General features: G+C 44.5%; 1 protein-coding gene and 1 long non-coding RNA gene across 2 annotated transcripts in view; one reads left to right on the top strand and one right to left on the bottom strand.

Annotated features, from left to right (window-relative positions):
- Positions 1-7: 7 nt before the first annotated feature.
- On the bottom strand, positions 8-23624 carry LOC124258126. Its single transcript, XR_006893504.1, has 3 exons — positions 23471-23624; positions 9828-9835; positions 8-19 (listed from the first exon to the last, which is right to left on the bottom strand). It is a non-coding gene; the product is annotated as an uncharacterized LOC124258126 (long non-coding RNA).
- The window catches only part of LOC124258123 (probable glutamate--tRNA ligase, mitochondrial), a 30217-nt gene continuing 10681 nt past the window's right edge, over positions 4711-24246 (top strand). The window contains 10 exon segments of the mRNA XM_046692192.1: positions 4711-5007; positions 5328-5400; positions 5962-5999; positions 6313-6360; positions 7729-7781; positions 7783-7897; positions 8577-8657; positions 10404-10496; positions 15817-15911; positions 22493-22547. Coding sequence (XP_046548148.1) covers positions 4777-5007; positions 5328-5400; positions 5962-5999; positions 6313-6360; positions 7729-7781; positions 7783-7897; positions 8577-8657; positions 10404-10496; positions 15817-15911; positions 22493-22547 — 882 coding nt within the window. The 5' untranslated portion in view covers positions 4711-4776.

The raw sequence follows: 24246 nt of genomic DNA, 5'->3' as shown, positions 1-24246 counted from the left end.
AAATGGGCACGACTCAACTCTCTTTCCAATCACCAACTGTATCGGAAACTAACGTAAACAAATACTATTTTAAGCATTTGCTCGTTCATCTTCAGTAAGCATCATTGAATTATTGCCATTTCAAGACATTGACAAGACATGGCTACATGGAAATCGGGGGGCAGTGGGGTAGCCTAGTGGTTAAAGCGTTTGCATGTCATGCCGAAGACCCGGGCTAAATTCCCAACATGGGTACAATGTGTGAATCCTATTGCTGGTGTCCACTGCTGTGATATTGCTGGAATATTGCTAAAAGCAGTGTAAAACCCAACTCACTTACCCACTATTATGATTTAAGCATTTAGAACTTGCAAAGGGTTATTACCCGAGGTTTCACACAGTAACAGTAGGTTGCACATCATTAAATCAAGCCTGTTATCATGGTTATATGTTTATTAGGAACGGGTGCTAATATATTTTCTAAAATGTAACCAAGTCAGCGACAATGTACATGTTGCAATGAGCGATATGAGTGAGACAGAGACAGTACCTGACCCTAATGAATGAGTGAGTGAGTTTAGTTTCACGCCGCTTTTAGCAATATTCCAGCAATATCACGGCGGGGGACACCAGAAAGTGGGCTCCACACATTGTAATCATGTGGGGAATTGAACCCGGGTGTTCGGCGTGACGAGCCGACGCTTTAGCCATTAGGCTACCCCACCACCCCCTAACCCTAATAAATGCCCGACCGCGTCATACCAAAAGACGTTAAAATATGGTACTTGTTGGTCCCTGCCTAGCGTTCGGCATTAATGAGTACAACAAGGACTGGTCGGCTCGGAGTCAGTATATTGTGTCTGAATGGGGGTTTCATGTTTCACTGCGGCATGGTATCTCAGTGGGCTAGCACTATAAAACCAGCTTAAGTCTGGGCTAGTACAAGCAGCCGCACATACACATACACACGCATGCACGTCGTCATATGAGCGAAATATTCTAAAGCACGACGTTAAACCCAATTTCACCTCACCTCACCTAACCCTAATGTATGGATGCATACAGGTGCAATATGCGCATCAATGACAACAGGGGAGGGGGTGAGGTGAGATAATTATGAGAGGCTTATCACCGTTGAAATATGGTGACTGGACCATATGTCCTAACGGTTCATTCCTTTGTCTTCTATCAGTTATTAGTTTTTGGAGAAGGTATCTACTGTACATACACTGACAGGGTTGTGCCCAATACGTTTCAGAGACTTAAGTAATCAGAGTTGATACAAAACAAGTGTTACAAATGTAATTCGTTCCATTCTTCATATTTAATACAAAGGTTTTGTAGCAATGTTTGCTCATTTAGCGGAGTTTGACTGATGGTGAGATACAGGGCCCCGACTGTATGGTGAGACGTCTTTAGTAGGGCTGTGCAATATGACCGGTTTACCGGTATTTACCGGTTCAGACATGAAAACGATACGCATTGCGATACGCTGATCGGAAACCGGTATTTTGACTTGCATTCGGAAAATTTCGTAACACTCGTAATATCTTCGGATATTTCCTTGTTTCATTTGTGCCAAATACTATTTACATATTTATTTTGTCATGATTAAGAGTTTTTATTAAAGCGTAATCAAGCATAGTGATTTTGTTGTGTTCATGCTTTATAAATCAAGCATTTACTTGATTATAAGTAGTTTTTTGTTTAACAATACCTCTTGCAATATATTGCAATACATATCGCAATAAATGCTTTCGCATCGCAATATATTGCAATATGAAAATTCTCTGCAATACCCACCCCTAGTCTTTAGAGACGATACTGTAAATGAGATGGATTTTTTGAATGAATAGGGTCCAATACAATTAATCACTGTACAGCAGTCATGAATAAGTGGTCCATTAATACAGTATAGTATTTTCTGACACCGATAAAACATGTCAAGCAAATGGGCCTTGGGCCATGTCATGAATAAGTGGTCCATTTAGTATTTTCTTACACCGATAAAACATGTCATGCAAATGGGTTTGGACCATATAATGATCTTATTCTTGTTTAACGTTGTATTTGATAATGCAATAATGGTTCTGGCTCGTTGAACAGACATCACACCGCCTCTTCTTCCTGTTTAATTGTTATTTGAATACATTTACGTGAAATTACCTGTTTTTCAAAATATCCTATTTAATAATAGACTTGATGCAAAACCTCGGATGTTTCATCCAGGCCTAACCCTGTGGAATTGAGATGCCAAACACGTTTGCTTTCACAGTAAATAATGATGCAAAGTTATGGTTGAAAACTCAAGGTGTTACGTTTGCACATAAAAAAAGAAACAGTGTTTTTCGATTATCTCAAAACTTTATAAACGTTAGATTTACGTTTTGACTGGACTAAGACGAAGTATCACTGCGCCGGAGTGCCAAAATGACGTCAACAATATTTTGTGACGTCATTACACGATTCGACAACAATGCTGTTAGTGAGTGAGTTATAGAGAATACTACACGAGGTCTCATTACATACGAATTATACGAAACGAGTGTCCTTCCTATGGGATCTGACAGAGCGAAAGCGAGTTTCGTATAATTCGTAAGTAATGAGACCGAGTGTGGTATTTTATTTATTACCCACTTCTTACATGCTTTAAACTGACAAAATAGCGTATTTTTTGTTATAATTTGGTTTCAAACCGAAACCGGTTTCATAAAGAGGTTGCGGAAGAGTTTTGTACTGTAGTACAATATTTGCATGACGTCACACTGTAATGACGTCACGATGCATGTCAGTTGTCATCGCCTCGTACAGACTCCTACATTAAACTGCTCCGTTTTACCACCCCGTTTCGTAGTTTTCAGTTGCTTCACTCGGCTACCATCACTGGTGAAAACTTTGCGTTTATGTTTTTCGACGGATATAATGTCTCAGTTCGACTCACAATTAAACAGCGACACGGCAACGTTCGCAATGTTTACATTCCCACTATGCATTTAAGTTGTAGAATGAATGAATTCACGTGTTTGTTAAGAATGAAAAAATAGTTACGTCAGAATGTGACCTAATTGAGAGGTCATCGGTTATCCAATCAAATCGTTATAATCTCAGGTCAAGTCGTTACTACACAGGGCCCCGTTTCACAAAGCTCTCGTAAGCCTAAGATCTCGTAATTTTTCTCGATCAGCAGACCCTTGAAGATCCGGGCTAGAATTGGTCTTCAGGAACCCGTGCTTGTCGCAAGTGGCGACTATAACGGGATCGGATGGTCAAGCTCGCTGACTTGGTCGACTCATGTCATCGTATCCCAGTTGCGCAGATCGATGCTCATGCTGTTGATCATTGGATTGTCTGGTCCAGTTTATTTACAGACCGCCGCCATATTGCTGAAATATTGCTGATTGCGGCGTTAAACAACAATCAATCAGTCATGGTGAGCAATATATGGACATAAATATGGACGCTTTGAATATGTTCATGCTGTCCATGGGATGAATGCCTGAAAATGACGCCAGACCAATGCTGACCACTTGGGGAAACCATGTAACCAATAATCATTGTATTCTTGCTCAACTTCAGCTGTGCAACTTTGCACAGTGAATGTAGACTCTAGTCTCTACGGTAATTATTAATAGTTTAAATGATAATTTCTAAAATATATATATATATGCCTCTAACAGACTGGAATCCGCTTATCTCGACTTGCTTGTTTAAAGGATAGAATCACTGTACATCCATGGGGTTTGCCTTCAGTACAGCCTTGGAGCAAGGCTACAGTGAATGCAGCTAGGCGACTTGGCCAGTCGTATTCCTAATATAGTGTGGTACTTTGGGATATTTGGGGTAAAGTTTGAGTTCTATGTGGGGTTGGGTTAATATAACCACACACCTGGCAGGTTGGTGTGGTTTGTTTGGCATGTGCAGCACATGCACTGCCTGCCTCTAGCCACATAAAGGGAGTAGCTTCATAGCACTCCTTGTCTTTAGTCCACTGGTTCACCAGAGGTGAGGACATTTATTTTAGTTGCTTGAGTCCTGGTAATCCAGACCAAGTATATAGTTTTGTTTTGGTTATATAGGAAATTAAGATATATATTTGTTTTGGACATAGGCTCTGAAATCAGAGCCATGTCTCATTAGGGTTTGGGGTTAGGCTAGATTGTTAGGTATAGATTAGGTTAGGTGGTTAGGTTAGGATAGGTTTAGTTTTTTGTAAATAAATTATTGAGTTTCTCTTTTCTATTTGTTATGTTTTTTACCAGCAATGAGGCCTGATTCATAGAGTCTACTTGAAGTTGGCTGCTTTACCATCACCACATTAAAAAGAGTACACAACGCAAGGTCATACACCCTTCTATAGCCAACTTCAACTATCACTGGGCAGAGAAACCTATTACAATAGCAACCGTGGTCTGATATGAATATACTAGTAATATGAAACCTGGTAAACATCGTCGAATCATTGGTTTTCGGAACTGCAGTATTTACAAAGAGGGTTTGGTCACGCACATTGGAAATACTCGAATGATGGCTTAATTGTGTTTTATATATTTAAAGTCGTTTTTAATACTTTAACAACATGTTGTAAAATTGTTCATTTGGTAATCAAGAAAACCAAACCAATATTCTAGAGCGTCCGAAAACCATAACAAAGTGATATATACAGAACCTTTGCGTAATTTAAAATTAATAAATAGGTCTACTAAACAGTTTAATTGAGTTATTGTCAATAATTTTTAATGGCCATTTTGTTCATAGTGCCGTTTTGGAAGTGAACCGTATTTATCTGTCTAATCCAAAATGGCAGCGCTCACGGGCGCATGGCCTGTGACGAGACTAACCGTTCGCCTTAGACGCGGATTACACACCGCACGGAAACTGCATCATCAACGATGTGTTCGGGTGAGATTTGCCCCAAGTCCCACCGGGATGCTGCATCTTGGCGGCCTCCGGACGGCACTTTACAACTATTTGTTCGCGAAATCAAACCCAGGAGGAAAGTTTCTGCTTCGAATCGAAGACACAGATCAGGTGAGTGAGTTTAGGTTTACACTGCATTTAGCAAAGTTCGAGCAATGTCACGCCGGGGGACACCACAAATGGGCACCACACATTTGGGGAATCGATCCTGGGTCTTCGGCATGACGAGCGAACATTGAAGCCACTACTTTAGGTCTGCATCAGACCGCCCCTGAGATCAGGTAAATCACATTTTCACCATTAGTTACGTTTTTCATGGCTGTTTTTTCTGGACATAACTTTTTGGAAAGACTTTTCAGAAACAACTTTCCATTTACAATGTTTGTTTGAAAATTGTTTTGTGACTATGACAGGTTGGTGCTGTGTTTCAGACCCGCTTAGTACCAAGGGCAACCGAAAAGCTGGAAGAAATGCTATCCTGGGCAGGTATCTCGCCTGATGAAGGTAGGTAAGAAATGTCTCATTCAAGTGAGTGAGTGAGTTTAATTTTACACCACACTCAGCAATATTCCAGCTGTATGGCTGCGATCTGTATGCAGTGGAGTCTGGATGTACACAATTGGGATACGATGACATGTGTCATTGTGTCAACATCGTCAGCGAGCCTGGCCACCCTATCCCGTTAGTCACCTCTTATGACAAACATGGGTTACGGAAGATCAATTCTTAACCGGATCTTCACGGGTCATCTCGCCCAAGCACTTACACATGCACTGATTAAAATATTTGGAAGAATGCTTTTGGATAATAGAAGTTAAAAAACACTTTAGCAAACCAAGGAGTTGAGTCAGTATGTTTTGTCGACTCATGAAGATATATTTGACATGTGGGTGACCTTGACTCTTTTGTATATTTGTCTGGGTGCTTGGAGGGAATATTTCTGTTGGGTCTTGGCAGTCTCTTAAACGTTGTTTTCTGTCAATACTGGATGTTTGCAAATATTGTGTAATCTTGAATATTTTATCTTCTATTATATCCGGTATATCAGTGTCTATTAATTTTCAGGGCCCAGCCAAGGCGGTAACTATGGTCCATACAAACAGGTATGAGATGTCTGAATGTTCGAAAAACATCTTTAGCAACCCATGCTTGTCGTAAGAGGCATGTCGTAATGGTATCGGAAGGTCAGGCTCACTGACTTGGTTGACACATGTCATCATATCCCAATGGCGTAGATCGATGCTTATGCTGTTGATCACTGGATTATGTGGTCCAGACTCGGTTATTTACAGACCGCTGCCACATAGCTGGAATACTGCTGAGTGCGGCGTAAAACTAAACTCACTCACTGTAATGTGTATGAGTTGTACTTACATTTGAGGAATGTTAATTGTCATTCTTTACGTATCTTTTCAGTCTGAAAGAATTGAGCTCTACCAAGAAAGCATCAAAGTGCTTATTCAAGTAAGTAGAAACACCCTAGAGCATACAGAATCTGTCTTAATGTTTATCGCGGTCAGAATCGGTTGTCTAACAGTCTCATGATGGCCCTGTATAGACAGATTCCACAATACTGATCACGGAGATATCTACACCAGGGTTTACACAGGACAATTCCCATCCTCGAGGCTATATGTTCAAATAAATCGCCACTTGGACCTTGGATGCATCTACGCCTCGGCCCGATAAATGTATTCCCTGGATATTATTGAGGATGAAAAAAGCCTGAAATTTAGACATTTTACTCTAAAAGGGACCTAAATTCAATTTAGCCATGAGTAGGCTCTAATTGCTAGTGATTTGTCCTAAAAATGCCCTTAATCTAGCAAAACTTGTCAAATTATAATTTTACAGGAAACTAATACTTAATATAAATACCTTGCAATGACAATATGTTTGAGCTAATCTCCATTGTGAAGCAAAACTTTCCCAGAACAGTAATGTAGCTGAGAGTTATTTCCCTCTGATGGTCAGTCCCACATCTGACCAACCTCGCCTGTATTCAACTACTTATGTGTTATGTGTTTGTATAGTTCCTTAAAATTGTTAATTCTGCCTTGGAAATCACCTTAAAAAGCCTTGAATTTGATGGCTGATAATCTGTAAGAACCCAAATATTATCAAGCTTGGATTGTAATTAAAGATGTGAGGGCATTCAGTACTGCTTTGATCATGAAATAAAGGGAAGTAACTCATATTTTCCCATATTTGAAGCACATGACGCCAATCCAGGAAATGCTACAAACAAACCTTATGTTATCTCCTGTTGATACAATGCATTAAGTCTTGTTTTGTTGTTATTCCATTGCTCGATATCTTATTGCTTCCCCAGTTGCGTGTGTTCCCCAGTTGCTTGAAGAGACGGCTTCACGCAAGTTCCAGGGTGAATGAGCTAAAAATGTTTCAACACAATGTAAACAGGTTAGCTGTTAAAAATCTTCATGTGTCTTGAAAGCTGGATATATATTTTGGTTCCAGGGTGAATGAGCTTTCAGAAAATACTTTCTGAAAAATATGCATGTAAGAGAAATTAGCTGTTAAAAATCTTCAAATTTTGCACATTGTCATCAAAATTTAACTATTTGATTTGATTTTTACGTTTTCATTTATGTCATTCATTAAGTTGAACAACTATCAATGACAGTACCAAATTATGTTTCATTATTTTCTTAATAAGACTTTTAGACATCGCTTTTGTGTGACATGCAGAATTTCCCTGTACGTGGTCAGGCAGTCACGCGAATGAGTGACCTCTCACAGTTTACAGATCTGATAAACAAATCATTGTTTATTATCATGCTAATTGTGTAAAGCAGAATATTTCTGTTACAGAATGAGAGTGCATACCATTGTTTCTGTACGCCAAGAAGACTGGAACTAGTTCGTAGAAGCTGGTCGCAGAGGGGAGACCCCGAGATATGACAATAGGTGTCGCCAGTGGTCAAGTTCAGAAGTCAAGGAGAAGTTAGCAAGAAATACACCCTATGTTATCAGGTTAAAGGTGAGGGAGAAAATAGGTTCAAGATGCAAAAGGGTTAATTTTATACCGGGTTCAGTTGTTACATGATTAGCTATGCAGAGTTGCATCCCTTGGGCACAGCAGAATCCTGTGATTTGTCGTTTCAATTCAGGACCTATCAGTGACATGACCCTTGATATTGTTACATATGTTATATTTGGGATTACACTTTTTCAGTTAAGTACCAATTCTAGTACTTTTGATGGGTCCAGTCCCATCTGGGATTCGAACCCACACCCTCAGAGTCATCCACCTAATTGCCAGCACACAGTCAGCTGCCTAACCCGCTCAGCCACTGCAGCTTCCACTTGATATTGTTGATTTAAAAGAGAAATGATATGTTTATTTGAGCGTTATTAGAAAGAAAAAATTTAAATGACTTCTGGGCCCCATAGTGCTAAGATGATCGTAACTTATACTTTAACATAGACTTACGACTGTCGTAGTGCTACGATCACTTTGAGGAACGGGGCCCTGGACTCACCAGAATACAGTGTTTTGCTGTGGACACAGTTAATATTTGTCAGTTTAAGATCCATGATGAATATATGAGTTCGTGTAGGTAACTGTTGACTTGCAGAAATGTGTAAAGTTTCTTAACAGAATACTGTCTGATGACCTAATCAGTGCTACGGAAGTAAGTTTTATGCTGCTGTTGTAGCTTGAAGACGTAGCAGAGCCGTGGGATGATCTGCTGAAAGGACGTACGTCGCACAACTTAGCCGATGCTGAGGGGGATCCGGTGAGGAACATCACCACATCTTCCTTTATTCATAGGGAAAAGTGTCAGGGAGATGTTCTGAAAAGATACACATTGCTTGTGTGTTTCAAAATTTGACTAAATCTATGCTCACTCTCTAACTGTTACATAACTTAACAAAACTATACTCATCAGCAAAAAAACACATCAGTTCGAATTCAAAATTAGATAGGTACTGTAATCAAATCATTACAGAAATGGACATAATAAGCGGATCAAAAACATTTTTTGTGTACAATATCTTGACATATGAATGAATAACTCAGCACAATTCCAAGACATTACGTGAACGTTTGCAGTCCATTCAGACTCTTGACTTCAGTATCTAGTGTGACCACCACGAGCGGCAATAACTGCAGCACAGCATCTATTCATGGAGTGCACCAATTGATTGATGATGGCCATTGGCACCTTGAACTTCACTCTGAGAAAGGCCTGGCGCAATAAATTGAATGTGTTCGGCCTTTCTATGACATTATTCAGTCTCCTCTGAATTTCATCCCAAAGATGTTAAACTGGGTTTAAATTAGGACTAAGAGCTGGCCACTGCATAATGTTGACACCGTTCTGCTGTAGGAAGTCCCGTGTAGCTCTGGCAATATGGGCCCGGGTGTTATCATGCTGGAAAATGTTGTTCCGGTGATGTGCGAAATGTAGTATGACGTGGTGTCTGAAAGCTTGGTCGATATAGCGCACCGCTGTGATGCTGCCTCCTCTTCCTGGACCAAGGTTCTGGAACACCACAGGACCCACTCTCTGGTTCAGGCCTATTCCACCTCATAAAATGATGCTTGCACCTCCCCATGAGTCTCTTTCCATAACACATTGGTCTGAGTAATGCTGGCCATGTCGTCGCCATATTCTTGTTCTGCCATCTGCAGTTGATATGCAGTACCGACTCTCATCTGTAAACAGAACAGTTCTCCATTGCCTGTATCACCAGTTTTGGTGTTGTAGGGCAAACTGTAAACGTTCACGCTGATGACGAGGGGTTAGGATAGGTCCACGGTAAGGTCTACGGCAATGGAGGTTCCCGCTGTTAAGACGTCGGCGTACTGTATCAGTAATGATTGGTCTTCCGTGTGTTCCCACTGTCTGGCGTGCTGTTTCGGATGCTTGCATGAAGGGATTCTGTACATGCTATCGCACAACATGGCGGTCTTGTGTCTTGTGGTCACCCTTAGTCTGCCAGTACAGGAGGTGATCATTTGTGGTGTTGGTGGCCCGGAAATGTTGCTGCAGCCTGTAGATGGTCCGAACGTTGACCTGGAAGTGATTGGCAACGGCTTGTGCAGTGTGGCCAGCTTCAAGTCTTCATAGCGCCTGGTTCCTCTGAGTTGTCGTGAAAAGGGGCATCCTGCTGACATTGTAATGTGAATGTTTCAACCAGGTTTGGGGGTGCATGTGATAGGGCTGGTCCTTGAGAACAGCATGTGCAGCATGAGTTGCATGAAAAACATGGAGAACACCGTACCATCTCCGAGATCAGGTTGCGTCTTTGAGACCATTTCCTGGGTTCCATTCTGAGTTTGGAAAGGAATGTCTTTGCTCAGGTAAAGTTGGAGATGTAAAAAATATACAATCAAAACATTAAATGAGTTTACAGTTATACGTTTCTGCGAAGGAAAATTCCAAACTGACTTTTCCTTTGCTTAGTATATATAAATATCAATTTTTTTTCTTTTGATGACTGGAATTATATGAATGGTTGTATTTTTTGTGTTTTAGGTTCTCATTAAAAGTGACAGGTTTCCTACATACCACTTTGCCAATGTGGTAGATGATCATCATATGGGGATCACTCATGTTCTTCGAGGAGACGTAAGTTGTGTGAACATTCCGATAACACAAGTGTGTTCATGTTGTAGTCAGTACTGGACAGTGTTAGTATGATGGCTGGATGTCATGGTGTGATGACTGGATGTCATGGTATGATGACTGGATGTCATGGTGTGATGACTGGATGCCATGGTGTGATGACTGGATGCCATGGTGTGATGACTGGATGTCATGGTGTGATGACTGGATGTCATGGTGTGATGACTGGATGTCATGGTGTGGTGACTGGATGTCATGGTGTGATGACTGGATGTCATGGTGTGATGACTGGATGCCATGGTGTGATGACTGGATGTCATGGTGATGACTGGATGTCATGGTGTGATGACTGGATGTCATGGTGTGATGACTGGATGTCATGGTGTGATGACTGGATGTCATGGTGTGATGACTGGATGTCATGGTGTGTGTGACTGGATGTCATGGTGTGATGACTGGATGTCATGGTGTGATGACTGGATGTCATGGTGTGGTGACTGGATGTCATGGTGTGGATGACTGGATGTCATGGTGTGACTGACTGGATGTCATGGTGTGATGACTGATGACATGGGTTCAATCCCCACTGGGTGTCATGAGTGAAGTGACTGGATGTCATGGCAGTATTGACTGGATATTGCCATGGCTGTGATGACTGGATGTCATGGTCAGTTGACTGGATGTCATGGTGTGGTGACTGGATGTCATGGTGTGGTGACTGGATGCCATGGACTGGATGTCATGGTGTGGTGACTGGATGTCATGGTGTGACTGGATGTCATGGTGTGGTGACTGGATGTCATGGTGTGATGACTGGATGTCATGGTGTGACGTGACTGGATGGGTGTGATGACTGGATGTCATGGTGTGATGACTGGATGTCATGGTGTGATGACTGGATGTCATGGTGTACTGGATGTCATGGTGTGATGACTGGATGCCATGGTGATGACTGGATGTCATGGTGTGGTGACTGGATGTCATGGTGTGGTGACTGGATGCCATGGTGTGATGACTGGATGTCATGGTGTGGTGACTGGATGCCATGGTGTGGTGACTGGATGTCATGGTGTGGTGACTGGATGCCATGGTGTGATGACTGGATGCCATGGTGTGATGACTGGATGTCATGGTGTGGTGACTGGATGTCATGGTGTGATGACTGGATGTCATGGGTGATGACTGGATGTCATGGTGTGATGACTGGATGTCATGGTGTGGTGACTGGATGCCATGGTGTGATGACTGGATGTCATGGTGTGATGACTGGATGTCATGGTGTGGTGACTGGATGTCATGGTGTGATGACTGGATGTCATGGTGTGGTGACTGGATGCCATGGTGTGATGACTGGATGTCATGATGTGGTGACTGGATGCCATGGTGTGATGACTGGATGCCATGGTGTGATGACTGGATGCCATGGTGTGATGACTGGATGCCATGGTGTGGTGACTGGACTGGATGCCATGGGTGTGATGACTGGATGTCATGGTGTGATGACTGGATGTCATGGTGTGGTGACTGGATGTCATGGTGTGATGACTGGATGCCATGGTGGGTGTGATGACTGGATGTCATGGTGTGGGTGACTGGATGCCATGGTGTGATGACTGACTGGATGTCATGGTGTGATGTCATGGTGTGGTGACTGGATGTCATGGTGGGATGACTGACTGGTACGTGACTGGATGTCATGGTGTGATGACTGGATGCCATGGTGGGTGTGATGACTGGATGCCATGGTGTGATGACTGGATGTCATGGTGTGATGACTGGATGCCATGGTGGGTGATGACTGGATGCCATGGTGTGATGACTGGATGTCATGGTGTGTGATGACTGGATGTCATGGTGTGGTGACTGGATGTCATGGTGGGACTGGATGATGGGATGTGATGACTGGATGGGTGTGATGACTGGATGTCATGGTGGGTGATGACTGGATGTCATGGTGTGCGTGACTGGATGTCATGGTGGGTGTGATGACTGGATGCCATGGTGTGATGACTGGATGTCATGATGACATGATGTGTGGTGACTGGATGTCATGGTGTGATGACTGGATGTCATGGGTGATGACTGGATGTCATGGTGGGATGACTGGATGTCATGGTATGATGACTGGATGCCATGGTGGATGGCAGGTGATGACTGGATGTCATGGTGGGCGTGATGACTGGATGTCATGGTGGGTGTGGATGACATGGTGTGATGATGGATGTCATGGTGTGATGACTGGATGTCATGGTGTGATGATGACTGGATGTCATGGTGGTGACTGATGATGTCATGGTGGGTGTGATGACTGGATGCCATGGTGTGATGACTGGATGTCATGGTGACTGGATGCCATGGTGTGATGACTGGATGTCATGGTGTGATGACTGGATGTCATGGTGTGATGACTGGATGCCATGGTGGGTGTGACTGGATGTCATGGTGTGGTGACTGGATGTCATGGTGTGCGGGATGACTGGATGCTGGTGGGTGATGACTGGATGTCATGGTGTGGTGACTGGATGCCATGGTGTGGTGACTGGATGCCATGGTATGATGACTGGATGTCATGGTGTGGTGACTGGATGCCATGATGTGATGACTGGATGCCATGGTATGATGACTGGATGTCATGGTGTGGTGACTGGATGTCATGGTGTGATGACTGGATCTCATGGTGGTGGGATGATGGTGTGGTGACTGGATGCCGTGGTGTGGTGACTGGATGTCATGGTGTGATGACTGGATGCCATGGTGTGATGACTGGATGCCATGGTGTGATGACTGGATGCCATGGTGTGATGACTGGATGTCATGGTGCGGGACTGGATGTCATGGTGGGTGACTGGATGTCATGGTGTGGTGACTGGATGTCATGGTGTGATGACTGGATGCTGTGACTGGATGCCATGCTGTGATGACTGGATGCCATGGTGTGATGACTGGATGCCATGGTGGTGTGGTGACTGGATGCCATGGTGTGTGATGACTGGATGCCATGGTGTGATGACTGGATGCCATGATGCCATGACTGGATGCCATGGTGTGATGACTGGATGCCATGGTGTGATGACTGCCATGGTGATGACTGATGCGTTGGACTGGATGCCATGGTGTGATGACTGGATGACTGGATGCCATGGTGTCATGGTGTGATGACTGGATGCCATGGTGTGGTGTGATGACTGGATGCCATGATGTGATGACTGATGCCATGGTGTGATGACTGGATGCCATGGTGGGTGTGATGACTGGATGCTATGGTGTGTGACTGATGACTGTGATGCCATGGTGCCATGGTGTGGATGACTGGATGCCATGGTGGGTGATGACGGATGACATGGATGCTGACGACATGGTGTGATGACTGGATGCCATGGTGTGATGACTGGATGCCATGGTGTGATGACTGGATGTCATGGTGTGGATGACTGGATGCCATGGTGAGTGTGATGACTGGATGCCATGGTGTGGACGACTGGATGTCATGACTGGATGCCATGACGGGTGACTGGATGCAATGGTGTGATGACTGGGTGCCATGGTGTGATGACCTGATGTCATCGTGTGATGGCTGGATGTCATGGTGTGATGACTGGATGCCATAGTGTGATGACTGGATGTCATGGTGTAGTGACTGGATGTCATGGTATGATGACTGGATGTCATGGTGTGATGACTGGATGTCATGGTGTGGTGACTGGATGTCATGGTGGTGATGACTGGATGTCATGGTATGATGACTGGATGTCATGGTGTGATGACTGGATGTCATGGTGTGATGACTGACTGGATGTCATGGTGTGATGACTGGATGCCATGGTGTGATGACTGGATGTCATGGTGTGATGACTGGATGTCATGGTGTGATGACTGGATGTCATGGTGTGGTGACTGGATGTCATGGTGTGATGACTGGATGCCATGGTGTGATGACTGGATGTCATGGTGTGATGACTGGATGTCATGGTGTGATGACTGGATGCCATGGTGTGATGACTGGATGCCATGGTATGATGACTGGATGCAATGGTGTTGTGACTGGATGTCATGCTGGGGTGACTGAATGTCATGGTGGGTGTAGTGAAGGGATGCAATGGTGTGATGACTGGGTGGCACTGACCCATGTAACTTCGAACTTAATGTTTCTCTGCTCCCATGACATCTTTTCGTTTAATACAAAACATCCAAATGCACTAGTATGATGTTCTCTATATGTATGTCATAGTGTGAAGATTGAATGTCATGGTATAAGATTGTTATTATCCCCATGGCATGTAATGCGGGGGGATATAGTCGTCGCCTCGTCTGTCCGTCCGTAATCATTTTGTTTCCGGAGCATAACTCAAAGAAATTGGTAGATATGTCAAACATAACCTAAGGTGGTGCCTTTTGCTATTTACAGATTATTATCATTTTTATTTTTCTCGGTTTCCATGGAAACGTTTTGGACTTAGTCTTAAAGAGGGATGGGCTTCATTTCCGGAGCACAACTCAAGAACCGTTAAATATTTTTCAACAAAACTTGGTAGATATATCAAACAGAACCTTAAATGGTGCCTTTTGCTATTTGCAGATTTTTGGCATTTTTATTTTTCCCGATTTACATGGAAACGATTCAGACTTAGTCCAAAAAGTGAGGGGTGGGCTTCGTTTCCAGAGCATAACTCAAGAACCGTTCAATATTTTTCAACAAAACTTGGGAGATATATCACACAGAACTTGAATTGGTGCCTTTTGCTATTTGCAGATTTTTGGCATTTTTATTTTCCCCGGTTTCCATGGAAACGAATCAGACTTAGTCTCAAAAGGAAGGGGTGGGTTTCGTTTCCGGAGCACAACTGGAAAACTTCTTAATATCTCTCAGCAAAACTTGGCAGATATGTGAGGCAGATCCCAAAGTGGTGCCTTTTGCTATTTGCAGATTTTTGTGATTTATTATTTTCTGAGTTTCCATGGAAACGATTCGGACTTAGTCTCATAAGGGAGGGATAGGCTTTTGGTGCCTTTTGCTATTTGCAGTTTTTTGTCATTTATTTTTGTCATGATTTCCATGGAAACGATTTGCACTTAGTGTAAAATCAAGCTGGACTTTAAGTAACTGTCAGATGATTTATTCTTTCAAAGATGTTGGGGCCGGGGGAATATGTCATGTTCTGATGACTGTTGTTTGTCATGGTATGAGATTATGTCACCGTGTGGATTTGGATATTGTGATATGAGGTTAAGATGTGACTATGTTAAAATTGGATTATTGTCAGGATAGTGATAAGGTGTCTTGATGTGAATGTTGGATGTCATGGTACTGCCTTTGTTTGTTTAGGAATGGCAGACCTCCACGCCCAAACATCTGTTACTGTACAAATCATTTGGATGGGATCCTCCCCGATTTGCTCACCTCCCTCTCATTCTCAACAAGTGAGTTGCTACAATGTCTTGAACATGTCTTGTCTACCTTGTTAACATTGTGTTGTTGTTTGCCATATGGGGATTCATCCGTCACCATCCTGGGTTTGTTTTCAAAGTATCGTCATCACTTCCACACCTACTGGTAGCCTAGTGGTTAAGGCGTTCGCTCGTCACGCCGGGTTCGATTCCCATCATGGGCACAATGTGTTAAGTCCATTTCTGGTGTCCCCCGCCGTGATATTGCTGGAATATTGCTAAAAGCGGCGTAAAACTAAACTCACTCACTCACTCACCTACTGAGCAGAGAATTTCTCTGGCTCTTCAGACTTACATGACAGCATGGCTATTTATAGCATCTTTCCATATTTATAGACCTGTAAACAATGTATTGTGCCAGATATATTTGCATCGATTATAATGAACAGAAGTTGTATGGCGTAAAGATTCCCTGTTGGCTGCAAAACCTGACTTGGAAACTGACATTCATTAGCCTATGCTAATGCATTATGCTGATCATGCAGTTTTCACAAGAACATATTCTTGAAATGACAAATTTTTAAACTTATCCTATCTCATGGTATGCACCTCTCCTCTTCTTCTAAGACCATGTGTGGAAACGTGCTGTAGGCTAAGTTGACCCGCCCTGACCCCTGCCCCCACTCCGACATCAGCACCTATCAATCATCTCAGTAATCGTGCAGCTCGCTCAGATGATCATGTGACTACCTGTGCCTGTCATTCTCTTTTTGTCGCTACGTCGTGTGGATGTGTGCTTGTCCCTAAGAAAGTTTGATTGTGTTTCTACAATGTGAAAATCGAATCGCAATAGTGCTATAAAGCGCAAACATTGCGATAAATGCAACAGCAACTTCTCGGTGGCAGACCCACATGCTTTATGTGTTGATTGTTTAGGACGTTATGAGTGGTCTCAACGTTGCACTTTTTGTGCAGACCTCAACGATGATGCTTTTTCTGAATATTGCCGGGTAGCTTGTAGACGCATGTCAGACAGGATCGCCGCCAACCAGCTGAGGGTCCTTCTGTGCATAAACGCTTCTAAGACAGAACGCCAGAAGAAAAACTGCAGTCCAACGTTCGAAGTCCCTATCGCCTGCTGAAGATTTCCTAAGGGAGGCGTCAGGATTCTTACCTCATTGAAAATTTACATCAACTTTTCCGGCCGCATGCGTCTAGCCCCATCACTTTAAAAGACTGTTCACCACCTAGGGTTGTCGTGTTGTCTACGTCTTCTCTTCAAACCTGTCCCTCTTCAGTGATACCTATTCCTCAGTGCACTTCTGTTCCTGAGGTGGGGGTTTCTCGAGCGGCGCTTGGTGTGACTACTAGCATTACATCTCAAGTGACACTTCCTTGCAGTGCGGCGCTTTCCATTCGGAGCTTGTGTCGAATGTGTCAATTGCTTCGGGTGCAGTGGATGGTTTCGGTGCGGCGCTCTCTCATCCTCCGGTGGGGTTGACAGGTGTGTCAATGATTCCTAGAGTGCCTTTTTCCACATCTATCCTTTATCATGTACGGTTGGGTTATGGACGAACGTGTTATTCTAGTGTGTCGTTTGCTGTTCCAGCACCGCTTACATCAGGACAGTTACCTGTTGGTAGAGCACCGCTTGTTACCGATCCCATGATGTCATTCAGAGCGCCACTTGCTTCCTGTTCGGCGCTCTTGTGTGCCTCTGGTTTGGCGCTTCCTCCCGGTGTTCCCGGTTCGGCGCTTTATCCCGTTGTTCCCGGTTCGGCGCTTTATCCCGGTGTTCCCGGTTCGGCGCTTTATCCCTGTGTTCCCGGTTCGGCGCTTTATCCCGTTGTTCCCGGTTCGGCGCTTTATCCCGGTGTTCCCGGTTCGGCGCTTTATCCCTGTGTTCCCGGTTCGGCGCTTTATCCCGGTGTTTCCGGTTTGGCGCTTTATCCAGGTGCTCCCGGTTCGGCGCTTTATCCTGGTGTTCCCGGTTCGGCGCTTTATCCCGGTGTTCCCGGTTCGGCGCTTTATCCCGGTGTTCCCGGTTCGGCGCTTTATCCCGGTGTTCCCGGTTGGGCGCTTTATCCCGGTGCTCCCGGGTTCGGGCCTAATCCCTGTGCTCCCAGTTTGGCGCGTATTCATGGAGGCTTTGGTTTGGCTCTTACTCACAGTATTCCTGGTTCGATGCTTGCTCCAAAGGGGCTCCTGGTTCAGCGTTTACTCACGGGGTTCGTGCTTCGCTTACTCATAGTTCACTGGCTTCAAGGTTGACTCATGGGGCATTTGGTTTTAAGCTTCCTCAGGGTTCAGCGCTCAATTCTCATGTGTCTAGTTCGGCGCTTGGTCCAATCAGCTTAGCTTTTGTGTCCAATGTCAGGGACCCTACGGGTTTGTTGCCTCATGGGGGTGTGCCTCAGTCAGCTGGGTGTCCGTCTGCTCTCAGTGAGGTGCCTCGTCATCCAGTAGTGTCTGCGTCTGTTTCGTCAGTTCCTCCTACAACGGGATCGGTGGTGAGACCTATTTTCCCGGTATCCTGGAATCTGGTGTCGGAGGTTTCGATTTTGACGCCATTGTGCTAGCGGTAGCATGAGCATTACGGCATCAGGCGCCACCAACTTCCGCTGCTGTTCAGTCATCGGGTCCTTCGACCAATCCAGTTCCACTTTTAGCGGAGGTGCGTCGTTCGACGACGCCATCTCCTTCTTCTGATGGTACGGCACTGTCGGATGGTAGCGTGGATGCTGTTGACACACCTCAACTACTCATTTGGATTGCCAATAGCCTCTGTTTACAGTGTAGTAGTTGATCGGCGGATTTATTATCCTGTTTTGATATGAAGCAAGGTGATTTCGGTTCCATCAAGTTCCCACCTCGACTGTGAATTACTCAATTGGCAGCATCTCTGGATGAGGCTTTTGGTAACCTGAGGAAGGTTAAGGATGGGTTCGCGGCACCTCGCTTCAATTTGGCATCTGCTCATGTGCATGGTTTCTCTACGCTGATTGTCTCCCCTCCGGTGCATGATGATATTACGTTGCTGGGAACTAAACAGAAAGCCTACTTGCCGTCCTGGTGGAGGATTGTGAGCTTTTGAATCTGGATGGTGTCATAAGGAAGATTATGGCGCCACACAACATGGTGTTGACGACTACCGAAGCAGTGGCTATGTCGGTTGCACATGCTACGTCCCATCAACAAGTGTATATTCCAGCGGCTATGGTCCTGTTGCAAGAGCAATTTCAGACCATTCTGGATCAGTTGGCTCACTTCTTTTCGTATGTCACAGCTGTGCGTCGCAGGGGGCCTTTGCACTTCATGGGAGGATCGGTCTCGTACTGATCTCTTTCGGCAGCCGTGGTCTGGCAGGTCTCTTTTCAACGGGGGCGATTAGAGATGTCGCCAACAGAGTTGGTCAAGATGCTCATTTACAAGTGTCAGTGGAATTGTTGGAATTCCAACGTTTGCAGGTGGAGGAATCGTTGCGTCGGCGACGACTAGCCCGTTATGTTCCTGTCAATCTGGACCTGCGTGTGGGTTCTACTGCTTCCTTTCTTTGAAAGGGATCCTTTGGCAGAGTTCAGGGCAGTGATTCTTGCAATCAGTCACTGGCAGGATGTCCTACGAGCAACTTTCCTCATGATCCGATCGGACAACGCAGCGGTGGTTTGGCATATCAACAGAAGGGGTCCACGGGGTCTACTCAACTGCTCCAGTGGACCCAACAGTTCTTCGATCTGGTGGACTCTCTCAACATCTTAGTCCGAGCCAACCACATTCCGGGTGAAGAATGTCATCGCAGATTCTCTGTCCCGGCCGAGTCGTCCCTTTCCAATGGAATGGAGATTACATCCTCAGGTGTTCCAGACCCCTTGTCTTCCATTGACATCTCTTCGCCATCCGATTCAACCATCAGCTGCCTCGGTTTGTGTCACCGATTCCGGACCCTCTGGCTTGGGACCTCGATGCTCTAGCCATTCCGTGCGAGGACCTGAACGCTTATGCGTTTCCGCCAGTAACCCTTCTTCCTTGCATATTAGTGAAACTGCGCGCAACCCAGAGGATGACTCTGCGTTTGGTCCCGCCCAGAAGCTGGTTGTAAACCTTCAAGACCTAGCCGAACCAGATCCTGTACCACTTCGCGTTCGACCCGATCTCCTATTACATCCGCACTCTGATCAGCTGCATTGGTCCCCGTTGACGCTCCATAGGCACGCTTGGCGCATATACATCGGTTGTTAACGGCAAAGGGCTTTTCTAAACGGGTGGCTACTGCCGTTTCTACAGCGCATCGTACTTCTACGAGGTCACTCTACGATGACAAATGGAAGAATTTCGAAGCGTATTGCAGGAAGAAGGGCGTCTCATCCCCCACTACGCCCTCCCCGCAGATGGTGGCAGAGTACCTTCAACATCTACAAACCTCCAGAAAACTCAAAGGTTCTACACTATCTACCTACCTGGCTGCTCTTAACACTGTTATTGCAGCGGCCTCGGGTGTGAAGGTGTCCACTGTCCCTGAACTCCAGTCTCTCCTCCGGTCTTACAAACTGGCTGACCAATCTTGGAAATTCCGGCCTCCAACTTGGGATCTTTCCATTGTACTTGCTCATCTCACGTCAGCTGATTACGAATCTTTGGAGGAGAAAGATTTCGAACATGTCTCCTTTTAAGACCTTCTTTCTCTTGGCCTTGGCTACAGCTGACCGTATTTCCGAGTTGCATGCTCTTGATGTTTCTCGGGTGCGGTTTGAAACCTCTAGACATGCGAGAATTTCCTTGGTTTGCGATGGGATTTTCTCGCCAAGAATCAGTTACCAGGACAGCCAGATCGCACATTCACGATTCCGCCGTTGTCCACTAACTTGGGCCCAGATGACACTGAGGATCTGTCCTTATGCCCGGTGCGTGCATTAAGGATTTACCTAGCTGCCTCACAGGATCGCCGCAGACTGCGTAAGAGATTGTTCATTCCATTGTCTACTGCCTCCACATCGGAAGTCTCCAGTACTACCTTGAGTAGACTCGAGCTCTTGCCTCCACCATGGCTCTTCACAGAAATTGTGGCCCGTGAAGATCCGGGGTAGAATAGGTCTTCAGCAACTCATGCTTGCCACAAAAGGCGACTATGCTTGTCGTAAGAGGCGACTAACGGGATCGGGTGGTCAGGCTCGCTGACTTGGTTGACACATGTCATCGGTTCCCAATTGCGCAGATTGATGCTCATGCTGTTGATCACTGGATTGTCTGGTCCAGACTCGATTATTTACAGACCGCCACCATATAGCTGGAATATTGCTGAGTGCGGCGTAAAACTAAACTAGAAATTGTTCCCTGCAGTCCATCATGGAGGGCTGTTTTTGGAGATCCGATACAGTGTTTGCTTCACACTACCTGAGGGACCTATCGGTTACAGACGTGGAAGGTCTACATCAATTCTGCCCCTTGGTCCTGGCGCAGCAATTGTCATCGGCCCGTGTTCTCAGATAAAGCAATTCTTTGGTCGGTGTTGCTCTGTTCATAATAAAAGATATTGATGTTATCCATGTCTTGGTACTTTTTTCCATTGGGATTAGAATATTCACACCTATGGGAATAGGGCGTGTCTGCACTGTCATAAGTTATGACTTAATAGACTGTGAGGCCAGTCTTGTGCTACATGCAGAGATGATCGACACTTACTGACCTCTACTCTCCGAGCAATTACATCAGTAAAGTGTTGATTTCCGATTACCTACATGGTTTTCGAAGCGTTCTGCTCCTAAGTCCTTTCTCACCTTGGTAAGTTAGGGAGATTGGTTCTGAACGTTAAACTAGTTGAGCAACAGAGCCATTCCCCCTTTCACCGCCTACCAGCGTGTGTCTGTGGGGGGTAGTTTCGAAGCAGGGACTGTCCAGATTAAGGTCTTCGCCTTTAGTTCACTGGGGTCACCTGATAAATTCGTTGGGCGGCGGCAGGGCCTACTTGCCAAACTGTGTCCTTTTGCTTGTCAAAAGTTGCGGCTGAAAACCATATTAATTCGGGAGCGCCCACTCCCTAGAGTTTTTGTGCTGTGTAAGCCAAGGGGTTACAAGAAACCCATCTCAAGTTTGGAGTCTGCATATCGGGAGTTGGTGCTTTCTCCTGGCCTCCTTGGGGTTATGCGGCGCTCCCCGTTTAATGCGTATTGACGGGGTAATCTGCGGCCCTCCTACCAACCGTGGGATTGTGCATACCGTGAGATAGGATAAATTTAAAAATTTGTAAATTTTATAATAAATTGTATATTTATATACTTATCCTATTTCACGCGATGGATACCCATCCGACCTGCCCCACATCACAGATTACTGGAAGCTCCAAGACGAGAATGACAGGCACAGGTAGTCACATGATCATCTGAGCGAGCTGCACGCTTACGGAGATGACTGACAGGTGCTGATGTCGGAGTGGGGGCAGAGGTCAGGGCGGGTCAGAGGCCAGTAAGATTTGATTCGACTTAGCCTACAGCACATTTCCACACATGGTCATAGAAGAAGAAGAGAGGTGCATACCGTGAGATAGGCTAAGTATATAAATATACAATTTATTATCAAATGTACAAACTCTGATGGATAAATGTTTGTTGTTTGGTTAGGGATGGAACCAAACTTTCTAAACGAGGAGATGACATCCAAGTGGAGCACTTTAAGGTAATGTTGGTTCCACTGTGGTGCTGACACTCTCATCTATACTCTGCAGAAAGAGAAATGCAAAAGTGTTTTTAAGATGTATGCTATAGTTTGTAAATAGTCATCAGATATTGATAAGTATCTTTGTGTGATAACAGTGACCGAGTGAGTATGGTTGCATCCACTGTTAGCAATATTCCAGCAATATCACGGCAAGGAATACCAGAAATGGGCTTCAAACATTGTACTCATGTGGGGAATTTTGAACCCGGGTCCTCAACGTTACGAACTGATACATATCCCAATTGCATAGTTGATACAACCAACATATAGCTGGAATATTGCTGAGTGCAGCATAAAACTAAACTAAACTCACTCCCTCACCTTGGCGCATTTCACCTCACCTCATCTTAAACCTGTGAAGATCCGGGTTAGAATAGGTCTTCAGCAACCCATGCTTGCCACAAAAGGTGACTATGCTTGTCGTACGAGGCGAGTAACGGGATCAGGTGGTCAGGCTCGCGGACTTGGTTGACACACGTCATCGTATATATCAAAATTGTGTAGATTGACGCTCATGCTGTTGATCACTGTTGATCTGGTCCATACTCGATTATTTACAGACCGCCGCCATATAGCTGAAATATTGCCGAGTGCGGTATAAACAACAAAGCAACCAACCAAATAAGGCCTAGTTGGCTCAGTGTAAGTTTTCTGTGTCGAACATGGGTTCTTATGATAAACAAGAACAAATACTGTTTCCGTAGTTATTTTCACGTGGGATTAATTTTCGCACTTTTAGCGCAAAAAGATTGTGCGCCAATAATCATACCAAGCGAAATATGACAACATCAAAGCAATTATTCCCGGTCCATGTTTACAAACTATGTGATCAAACAATGTCAAGAACTCCAGATGTTCGCCTACCGGTTATTCCTTAACACAATGTAGCTTTGATCATTCCATGACTATCGGTTGTGAAAACGTTGTGATGGATACCATCACTCAGGTGTTTGAAATGCGCGAAACAACAACTACGCTAACAGGCCTTTTGTGAACTTTACGCGAAAATTGAACCATGTGAAAATATATACGATTACAGTAATAACTGGGTAGTGATTAAAAAACTGTTTATGTCAACAATAGTACAACTTGCTACATTCATTCATATACCGGTACCTGTTCATGCATATTTCTTAATGTGAGCATGTGTTAAACGCAAATTCATAACTCCTTGTTGATTTTCACTTCCTACATCCCTCTGAATATATACGACTGATTGCTCAGAGTTGGTAGTGTAGCAAATCAAAATGACTTAAGACAAGTCCTGTTACCGTTCACTCATGTATTTGGTGAATCGAACCATATCCCCAAATGGGTACAATGTGTGAAACCCATTTCTGGTGTCTCCCGCAGTGATATTGGTTTAATATTGCCAAAATCGACATAAACCCATACTCACTCACACACTCACTTGCCTTAGGTCCCTTGGTCCTTAGTATGGTGATCTACCTTGATGATGTTGTACTTGTTGATGATCTGTTAGCTTGTTTAATATGTTGTATTGTCTATGGTTTTACATTAATATGCTAGTTTCACATCTGTATCTGTGATTTTCTGGGGTTTTTTAATGTAGTTCGTCAACTGCCTTTTATATTCTCGATTTATGTGTCATGAATGTATCACTTGTTTGTCACTATATGGCTGAAATATTGCTGAT

This window comes from Haliotis rubra, unplaced genomic scaffold (assembly GCF_003918875.1).
Source record: "Haliotis rubra isolate DU_JTF1 unplaced genomic scaffold, ASM391887v1 Scf683, whole genome shotgun sequence".
Taxonomy (NCBI): domain Eukaryota; kingdom Metazoa; phylum Mollusca; class Gastropoda; order Lepetellida; family Haliotidae; genus Haliotis; species Haliotis rubra.
Note: the sequence above shows the minus strand (reverse complement) of the source record. Positions and strands in the feature narration are given on the sequence as shown.